Source organism: Bidens hawaiensis, unplaced genomic scaffold (genome assembly GCF_021521415.1).
Source record: "Bidens hawaiensis isolate Kalapana, Puna unplaced genomic scaffold, B.hawaiensis_p1.1 tig00063623_1, whole genome shotgun sequence".
Classification (NCBI taxonomy): domain Eukaryota; kingdom Viridiplantae; phylum Streptophyta; class Magnoliopsida; order Asterales; family Asteraceae; genus Bidens; species Bidens hawaiensis.
The window spans coordinates 46,684-57,827 of NW_027501376.1; the positions used below are offsets into that span (position 1 = coordinate 46,684).

Consider the following 11,144-nt stretch of genomic DNA (forward strand, 5'->3'; position numbering starts at 1 on the left):
TTATATATATATGTATATATTATAAATTTAGTAAAATGTAAATGCCATATTTATAAAAAAATGATATCTTTACATAAATTATGAGACATTAAATTGTATTTTAATTCAAATACAAAAACATACAAATATTAACAAAGATAAATAAAAGTTAAAACATCTTTATAACTTATAACATGAGAACAAAAAACACATATTAATTGAAAGTTAATCGTCTAACTAAATCGGCATCCAAAATGTCATGCCTCGTACACAATAACTAAAATACAACCAAAATAAACATTATGTAAATTTTAACACAGATACATTAGAAAAAAAATAAACAATTAGGTCAAAATCATACAAATGCTTAGTTTACATGAATTAAACCACTACATACTTGATCACATGAAGAGTATTCACATTTAAAACCAAGTCTTTTTTGCAAACAACCTACATGTGTACTTGAACTACATCATTCACGTGAATCTTTAAAATGAGATCTCTTGCTTACTGGATGCCCACATAATGAAAAATGAGGAATCTAATACATGTAGTCAAATTAGGCGTATTAGGAACAAAAATCACAATATATAAACATAATATTAAGGAACAAATAGATTGAACATCATATCGAATAACCGATAATTTAACAAAAATATAATACCTTTAAACCCTAAATAGATTAAAACATAAATCGATAATAGGAATAGATTAAATATCAAATCTATTAACCGTTAGTATAAAAAATCATGCAGTTAAAACCCTAAATCCAATAATAGTGAATCGATTTGATGTTGTTCTTCACAAAAATCGATTAAACACTAAAATATAAATCATACCTGATAATTGCAAACGATGAACATATTTGATGATGTTTGGATTACGAAACCGACAAATCATGAAGAACTGGTTATAGATGAGGCAAAGAATCTGGTTACAAACGACGGGGAGCGTTATGATTTTTGACCGAAACATGTGCCTTTTAAAGAAGAAACGATGAATAATTTAAACCAAGTAAATTTAATAGGTTTTTTAATTTTAATATTAATTAGAATAATTAATATCATAATTACATTAATAAGTTTCAAAAATATAAAAATAAATATTATTGATTAAAATTTTACTATGAATATGTGAAAATTAGATTTATGGAAGGTTTGATGACATGAAAGCCTATGTGGACAACCTAGATGAAGGACATGCGGACAAAATTGTGTTGCTTTAATATATTAGTTAGATTTTCTGATTTTCTAATAAGTTATTTTCATGCCACTGTTTAGAAGAATTTATATATCTTGCTCTAATACATGACTCTTAACTAAAAGATTACGGGTTATAGTATTATTTTAGACAATAAGAAAATATTACATGTTCAAAAAAGAAAAATACCAAATTTATACAGACTCTATTCGTTTTTCTTGTGCAATTTAATTTTAGGTCTAATTTGGCCTTTTAGTTGTTTCTTTAGTAATGTTAGTAAGGGCATGTTAGGCAATTAAGTACCGAACTAACAGGAAGTCTGACTGATTAAAATGTAATATCTAAAAAATTCAGTATGTGTTTCAAAACCTAACCATTAAGAGACTTTAAGAGCCATTGAATGGTATAACCAAACACATTCTGTATCTTAATGATTCAGAGACAGTCTTTTAATGAAATCATTTAGAGACTACTAAACAACTCATAACGCTTATAGAAGCTATTATTATATATTTATATTTTGTGTGCAGTTAAATTTCTGGTCTAATTCGTTTTTAAGCTGTTTATTTGGTATTGGTAAGTAAGCTCATTATACAAGCTATTACTACATATTTACATGTCATACATTGTAGTTTTTTTCTTTAAATTATTACTGAAAATACTAAATAACTCATATCCCTCTTATTTAATTTCAATAAACCATTTACAAATTTATTTAACTATAATTAATATTATTACTAATATAATTAATATCATACCCTCTCGTAATTCAAACTCCATTGAATTACAAGTTAAATCCTTAAATGACTCTTTATATATTTATTTAACTATAATAATTACTATAATTAATACCATCTCATTTTAATAAACTATTTTTATATTTATTTAACTATAATAATTATCATAATTAATATTATGTCATTTTATAATTTTATAATTCAAACTACATTGAATTTGAATTTCATTGGATTGGCAGTCTAATGACAACAAAGCCTTTAAACAGGAGGCTAGAAGGTCTCGGGTTAAAATCTTCAAAAAAGAATTTAGCCTTTAAAAAAACCACATTGAATTCCGAGTTAATTTTGTCAACATACATGCGTAACCGTCTCGTTTTTTGCTTGGTTAAAAAGTCCAGTCACAACGCCCTTGACATGACATTTTTTTAAAGTATTTTTAAGTATGTTTTCAGATATAATCAACTATCTAGTCTAATATTTGTGTGTTTGGTTTAGCAGTCTGGCCACAACGCGCTAAGCATTTTTAAGTACGTTTTGGAATATTATCAACTTCTTGCTATAACGCGCAAGCTTAAATAAAAGATTTGGTTTTTTATCATACAAAATTTCGAATACAATAAACTTTTTCGTAGTTTCACACATAAAATTTGTATTCGTTTAGCCGTAGTGAATGGTAAACCATTCACGTCTGTTTTCGATACGATTATAAAGGCTTATACACACGGATCATAAATACTGGTTAACTTAAACTATAATGAACATTAATTTTCTAATCAAGATTTCATTTCATGGGTAATGAAGAGGTATGTACCTGCCTTAACATCGAGCGGGGCGGGTCAACCCACAAGATATAGACAAGAGGCTTGAAATCAAGATATCATGAAGGCACAAAACCAAAACCTATGCGCACGGCGCATATCACATATGCTCACGCATCACATATGCTCACGCATATCATATATGCTCACGCATCACATATGCTCACGCGTATCACATGCTCGCGCACCATATATGCTCACGCATATCACATATGCGCGTGGCGCATCTGCGCGTGGCGCATCTCGCATGCTCACGCATCATATATGCTCACGCATATCACATCTGCGCGTGGCGCATATTACATATGCTTGCGCATATCACATCTGCGCATGAAACATCTGCGCGTGAGAATAAAGAGAAGACTTCGCGCATCCTCAGGATAGGCGCATATCACACGTGCACATAATCAACCTCGTCCTTATCCAAATCAGGATAAGGACAACCTTGATTGTGCTCGTCAGACAATCTTCCAGAAGGTATCCTTTAAGGAATAAGAATATGCTGATGTTGACAGCTGCCAATGAAAGGTGGACAACTCAGCAAAACCCATGTGCTACCACGTGATTGCACATGGGTCAGGTAAAATGCCTGGGTCAGAGAATAATCAATGAAAAAGCACCAGGTGTCCTAAGGACACGTGGCGCAAAGCAATAGGAGGAGGCCAAAAAGGCCCTAATGGGATCTGAGCCCAATCATTGGAAACCCTAACACTATAAATACCACACCACCTCCACAAGGGGAGGTAAGCAAGAAAATACATTCCAATTCCTTACTCACTCTCAGATTATTATTATCTTCTCCTACAATCTCTTATTCTCACACCGGAGGGTTACCCCAAAGAGGACCCCTCTGTCCCTTTCTGAGGGGTAAGTTCACGGTGCTGCTCGTTTTGTAGGTGGAAGAACTCATACTCCGGAGAACCATCGGTGAAATAGCATACTCATACCCGAGGAAAGTTGATCGTCTACCAGTGAGCCGATCCACGTTTCTTCAGGTAAAAAACCGAAAAACCCCGATTCTACAAAAATCATTAACATTATTTACTATTTACAAACACATTAACTTCTTCATCCTCAACTCTATTCCGGTATAGCACTCAACATCGCCGTAAAGTTCCGCCTTCTTCCGCCTCTAGACCCGACACTCCTCACATCCGAAACCCGACCCGAACTCTTCGTATGAGTCGGACACGCGGGCGCGGCAAAATAAATATTTTTACGACACTTATCACCGCCGCTGCTTTTGGCCAATGCTGAGCTGGCTTTAACGGCCAATGCAGCCATCTCCTCTGGCTGCAGTGGCCGCCTCAACCGGGTCAAGGGCAAGACGAAGTAAAGCTGACCCGGTTGAAGGACGTCGTCGTTTCCGAGGGCGGAAACGACGTCGTCAAACTCCATCTCGTCGGAGTTGCATATGAAGGTGGACGGGTGTTTTTGTAAAACGTAGGACACCTTAACAGGGTATGAAAACTCCTGTAGGGTGCCGTCGGGTAATATTAGTTTGGCAGTTGCGACGGCTGTTGAATCACATGAACTGCAAATTCCCATTTTTTATTCTCTTTTTTGAGAGAGAGGATGAAGATGAAGATGGGCTGGGGATGAAGGAGGTGTGTGTATTTATATGCAAATGAAATGATACTGTGGACCGCCAAGCCACGTCAGGAAATGGTAAAAGCGTAATTAAGAAGCTTTGGAGTTTAGGGTGGGCCCACACCAGCTGTTAGTTGTGGAGGACAGGCTGTGAGCATCAAGAAACAGTAAATTCTTTTACGTATAATTCACAACTGAAACAGTGGGGTTATAGGGGATGACGTATGCAGATAAGCAACTGCGTTTATAAAGATTTTACGGATTGTTTTTTAATTTTTAAACGTAAAATGTATTATATTTATCAAATCAAAATTCGAAAGTATTATTACATCAACAAATTCTAAAATAGATATTTTGTAAGAATTTTTTTTAGTTGAGTAAAGCATCTTATAAATTATAATTAGTTATTTAAAGACTGCTTTAATAATAAATAGTTAACTTGCTATTTACCATTCCACGTTACAAAGGTTAAGGCCTTTTAAATAAAAGGTTTTGAGTTCAGTCATAAGCAGAAAAATATAATTTACTTAGGAGTGGTTGAGATTGTTTATTTTCATCAACTTATAATTTATTAAATTTTTGAAAAGTAATAAGGTGATTGGAATTGCTTATATTATGAAAGGAAACGTTTTATAAGTTATACTTTTGTAATTTATTAACTTAATGAAAAGTTATAAGAAGGTAAAATAAAGAATCCTAAACGCCCCCTTAAGAGTGAACAAAGATAGTTGCAACATTTGCGGCTAAAATATTGAAAATTATAGCTTGTTACGTACCATATATGCGCATTTGTTGTTATCTTATTACCGTAGATAATGAATAATGTATTGTTATCTTATTATCAAAATATAGCATGCGCAGATGGTTTCGTGAAGATAACTTCGAATATATATATTAAATTACATTAAATTTATGTTGACAATTACGTATGTTTCTTATGTGGGAGCTATTTTTAGACAATACGTATGAACGTATGAGAATTTCTTTTGTTGTCAAGTGCTCTAAACCTCACGAAATGTATTTGGTAATGACGGGTCTTGTTTGACTCTTAAGTTCTAAACATAGGATGTCTTGTTGAAGGATAAAGACAAACGTATAGGTGAAAGTTAAGGGATTTTGGTAAATTTTTAATATTGGTGAGTTGAAGGTTGATATTGAGATGTACGTGGCAAGCTCATTGAAGCCAGATAGCCACGGTGCATGAGCAAGAGAGGAGCACGTGGAAGAAGAACAATATGGCACCGTTACGGCCCACTGATAGTTTGATACCCACTACATGATCAATTTACATCTATGTCCTCTTCCTATATCTAAATACTGCCCAATGATCATTTTACATTTATCATCATGTTCAGTAACTTTTTTCCTAGTTCACAAGAGGACAAATTTTAAGTGTAGCTATGAAACCACTGGCAATTGACAAACTCATGGATGCAATGTCATTTTCCATTTTTTCTAAATAAAAGGTTTGTTATAATTCATAATTATGTAATAACTCATAATTAGATGTAAAAGATGATAATAACTCATAATTGGACGTATTATTTGAATAATTTTGTTACTCTTGCTAGTTGTAAACTTGTACGTGATAAAAAATTTATCACTTTAGCTAGTTGTTAAATTGCAACGTGATAAAATTACGCATTCAAGTTAGTTTTTGTGATAATGTATAGTTACGCTGTACACGTAATTAACAAATTGTTATTGCGCTCTTTTTTTCTACGCTTCTTATTGTTCTTAAAGGGATTTCATTTGTACGATAACCATGCATCATGTATATATTGCCACTTGGTTATATTTCCAAATAAAAGTTTGTTAACTTATGGCAATTAAGCAGGAAGCATGCAACAAGGAAAGTCCCTTAAACATACTATAATTCATTTCACCATCCACATTAGCTTCACCAACGTTAAATCATTTATAAAAATACACAAAAAACAGAAATCATGTGCCCAGCAAAGCTGTATTAGGCTCCACTAGCTACCAGTCGTCTTCATTTCTAAAAAGACAAATATTGTATTTCTCTAAATAATTCAGAAACCTTGACATCTACACTCACAAGAGGCAATTTCTACCAAACCATACTGGATTTCACGAATTTAATTAGCATCCACGTTCAACAGTTCACCAAACAACCGGCAACATAACACCAGCAATGACTAGGACTACATTTAACAAATAACATTGTTCCTATGCATGCAAGTGTTGGTCATATATAAATGTTTTTTCTACAACATGCTTATCTGTGTTGTCTGGAGACCTGCAGCAAGATTCATCCCCGTGATCCGTGGCTCCATATTCATTAAAGGAAGTGATCCATGCAGTATGATCTGGCTGGTGGGATGGTCAAACTTATACATCAAATCATAATCCACACGTATGGTTGAATATTATTAAACAAATGGTAATTATGAATATGCTACAGAAAGCTTTGGCTGTTCTTTTTCTGTGATGTTGGTTGTTGACTATAAAACAAGCCACTGATTCTTCATACATTATTATATTTTTTAATCTTTCCACTTGTACCTTCTGATGAGAATAGAAATTTATTTAGGGCACGATTCATCTAGTGAAGAACTTACATGAAAAAAATGCACATTTCAACCCCAAAGATTAAAATTATCGATCGGTTGGTAGATCCAACAAACCTTGATTCTTTTTGGGCATTTAACAAAAGATACTCATGGAAGTTACTAACAACACATCTGGCTACACGTCAGATCAATGAATTATGAACTGAACCATGGATCATGAAGATGAATTTGTGTCCACAATAACATTGTCCATGCACATAGTGTATATCAAGTGAAAATTTACCTAAAAAAGCATGTTTGACCAAAAAAAAAAGTTGGGGTAAAGAAGACACATAATACAATTATGAAGTTGTTAGAAATGAGAAAAAAAAAATCATTACATTTACATAAATGTTAATATGGGGTAAAAACAAATTATTATGGAATCACTCAACTTTTTGGTCAAATGCGCTTAAATGTTGCGAATTCAATGGGGTCTTGTGACCCCAATCTTCTCAATGTGGGTCTACCCTTGCGTAGTTGGGTCTACCGGCTAGAGCCTTGGCAGACAAAGGACTTGTATATCCCTTTTTATTTGCTTTTAGGCACTAACGTAGCTTCGTCGAGACCCATGGCATGATAAGGCGTTGCCAACTCATTTTTGCATGAAATTCCGTCCGAGCTACACCGGTGCCTAGTGATGCCCAAAAGGATTGGTGTCACTGTTCTATTGGCTTTGCCTATTTTACTAAGTTCTTTTTCATGCCTATTTTCTTATAAGTATGGTCAAACATGCCTATATCGGTTATTTCCCCTTCTCAATCGCAAAGAGTGTTTCTCGGCGCAGCCCAAAAAGAATAATTTTGGCATGATTAAGCTTAACGTACCCCACGATTGTCATTTGTCAAAGAGATGATAGAGGGTCTGGGCCGTCTGGCATTATGCGAAATCGTTGCTAAAGGAAGTTTTGGTGGTCGTGGACTGGGAAGAAGAGATTAGAGACTGCTTTGAACATGCTCGTTAATCCATGTACAAAGAGTGAGTGGGCTTTATCTGAATTTTATGCAAGCATTTGGGCCTATTGGAAATTGCATGAATGTAAGTAAAAAAGAAAAGAAAATAAAATAAGTACTCTGGGCTCTATTGGGCTTTTGTTGATATTCCAACTACTTGGGCAGTATAAGAAAGAAAAATAACCGTACGAAAATTGCTTAGTGTTTGTTTTAGTTAAAGCATGAATTTTAAAGACATCGAAAACGGAAAATTCGTATCTCATCTAGACTAATACAGAAAAAACATTATCTTCTAATATTATGTTGTTGATGCAGTCTAAACATTTTGGTGGTCTTTAGATTTACAAAATCAATCGATGCTTGTGGTTAATTGGTTCATAACACCAGTTATGCAAGTGATGTTACGCAACACTTTCAACTTATCAAGAGGGTCAAAGACTCAAAATACAACTTGTGAAGTGACATATGTTAATAACTAGTGATCGACCTACCGTGTTGTGTCGGGCATGATGGTGCGGGTACTTGCTGTTACGTGTATGTTTTATATTTTTTTAATCTTTCCACTTGTACCTTTTGATGAGAATAGAAATTTATTTAGGGCACCATTCATCTAGTGTAGAACTTACATGGAAAAATTGCACATTTCAATTCCAAAGATTAAAATTATGGATCGGTTGGTAGATCCAACAAACCTTGATTCTTTTTGGGCCATTAAGAAAAGATACTCATGGAAGTTACTAACAACACATCTGGCTACACGTCAGATCAATGAACTGAACCATGGATCATGAAGATGAACGCACTTTGTGTCCAAAATAACATTTTCCATGCACATAGTGTATATCAAGTGAAAATTTACCTAAATAGGCATGTTTGACCCAAAAAAAAATTAACATGTAACATGAATAAAAGAGCTACAAAGGTGCCTGTCTGCAACGACAACTGAGGTGCCAAACCAGTCCTGCTAGACACCTTCTTTGCCTAGGCGGAGAAGCCTTAGGAGGTGCCTTGACAACAGTGGTAGACCCGACATTATTTTTGTCTTATACGGTCACTTGTAACATCCTGAGAAATTCCATATTTATTTTGGAACAAAGATGTACATTTTAAAAGTTAAAGGAATTAAAAATATTCTCCAAGACAACTAATAGGAGAAAAATGAAATAAAGAAATAAGGTATCTCATGTTAAGAAAAATTCATCATATATGGAAAGGTGGAAGAAAATGAAAGCTTTTCACATGAGTATAAATAAGAAAAGTTCATCCCATATGGAAACAAGAAAGAAAATGGAAGCTCTTTATAAGGAAGAGAGTTTCCATAGTAATATTCTTATGTGCCTAACCACTCTCTCTAGTCCTAGCGGCAACACGCACAGACTCGGGTGATGGGCGTAATGTGTAATGTGGTGTTTTGATGGCGCACTTGCACTTCGCACAAGGACTGAAATGAAAATATGAAATTTCCTCCTTCGCGCGATGCGAAAGATTATGCTTCAAGATCTTCGGGCTACACGAAAGGCAAAATAGTTAAATCGACATAGTACTTCTTCGCGCGATGCGAAGTGGCTCTTCTTCATGCATGACACGTGGAAACACGTGGCTGCACCTGGTGACACGTGGCAACCCGTCTGATGACTCAACCACTTTATGACGGTTCACGCGACGCGAAAATTTTCTTCGCACGACACGAAGTTGCAGAATTTTAGCTATAAATAGAAGGGTGTTCGGCACTTCACAACACACACCGAAATATTCCACCTTCACACGTTTTGCCTAGGGAAGCGTGCCGACCTCGTGCCAAACTCCGAAGCTCTGACGGTTTAAGTTCTACAATGCGATAGAAAGTAGAAGTGCTGCTCGATCAATCTTAGGCATCTAACTACGAATACCCGTGTGAGGTAGGGATTTCGCTTAAGTATTATTTTATTATTATAATGGCTTGGGCCATAGTCGGGGGTATAGCCCGAACCTTGGTTACAGTTAAGCATAATATACCTTTTCATAAGTAAAGGTTATAATCAAAATATTGTTTTTTTGTGATTAAAAAACATAAGGAATAAAATAATATTTCTTTATGATTAAGAAATGTATGCAAAGGTTATAGTTAAATTAATGTTTCTTCTTGAAAAAGAAACCCAATATAGATGTTTCTTCCTGAAGAAGAAACATAGTATATAAATGATGAATAAACAAAGGAACTAAAAGTCCAAATGTTTTATAGAACAAATGATCTGTCAAGGTTAAAGCTATACGAAACAGACTATAGGTCTGAAGCTAGATCATTAATCTAGATATTTATACAAAGGTTATTCTCGTACTATATGTTCGAGATAGCAAGAATGCATAAACCAGTAAGATACACTGATCAAGAACAAAGGTGTATACGTCGAAACCTTTTTATGAATATGTTTTATGACGTGAACACATCTAAATGCATTTACTGTTTAAAGATATTTACTCTTCAAACTATGGAATGTTATCCATATGTAAAGAGTTATGAAAATATTTACATGAGGGTTGGTTCAAATTAGGGGTGTTCTTCGGGTTATTTATTCGGGTTTCGGGTTGTTCGGGTTTGAGCTCAAAACATTAATCTAGATATTTATACAAAGGTTATTCTCGTACTATATGTTCGAGATAGCAAGAATGCATAAACCAGTAAGATACACTGATCAAGAACAAAGGTGAATACGTCGAAACCTTTTTATGAATATGTTTTATGACGTGAACACGTCTAAATGCATTAACTGTTTAAAGATATTTACTCTTCAAACTATGGAATGTTATCCATATGTAAAGAGTTATGAAAATATTTACATGAGGGTTGGTTCAAATTAGGGTGTTCTTCGGGTTATTTATTCGGGTTTCGGGTTGTTCGGGTTTGAGCTCAAAACAAATTGACCCAAGAACCGACCCAAATAAGTTCGGTTTATTCGGGTTTCGGGTTATATGGGTCGGGTAAATTTGGGTTAGGTTTCGGGTTTAACAAATTAAAAAAAATCCACCTTTAACAATATCATAAATTAAAAAACAATATTCCAAGCCATTATAAAACCATAATATACAACCATATTCAACAATAGCACATATTATTTAGCAAAACATGAAATTTATCATACAAGAATGCATTAGACGGGATCAAGGAGTTTTGTAGCCTGTGGATTAATACTTGTGTAGATTAAAGAAACATGCTTAATAAATATTGGTTTAAATACTATACTATATAAGTTTTTGAATTGAAGGTACATTATCCGCATGCTTTATGGTCATTAATACTTTGGCATGCGATAGATC

At 34.2% G+C, this 11,144-nt stretch overlaps 1 protein-coding gene across 1 annotated transcript; it reads right to left on the minus strand.

The window, feature by feature from the left end:
- Nucleotides 1–3,766: 3,766 nt before the first annotated feature.
- LOC143603999 (uncharacterized) lies at nt 3,767–4,293 on the minus strand. Its single transcript, XM_077080612.1, has one exon. The coding sequence runs from the start codon at nt 4,280–4,282 to the stop codon at nt 3,815–3,817; it is 468 nt and encodes a 155-aa protein (XP_076936727.1). The 5' UTR covers nt 4,283–4,293; the 3' UTR covers nt 3,767–3,814.
- Between the last annotated feature and the right edge of the window lie 6,851 nt (nt 4,294–11,144).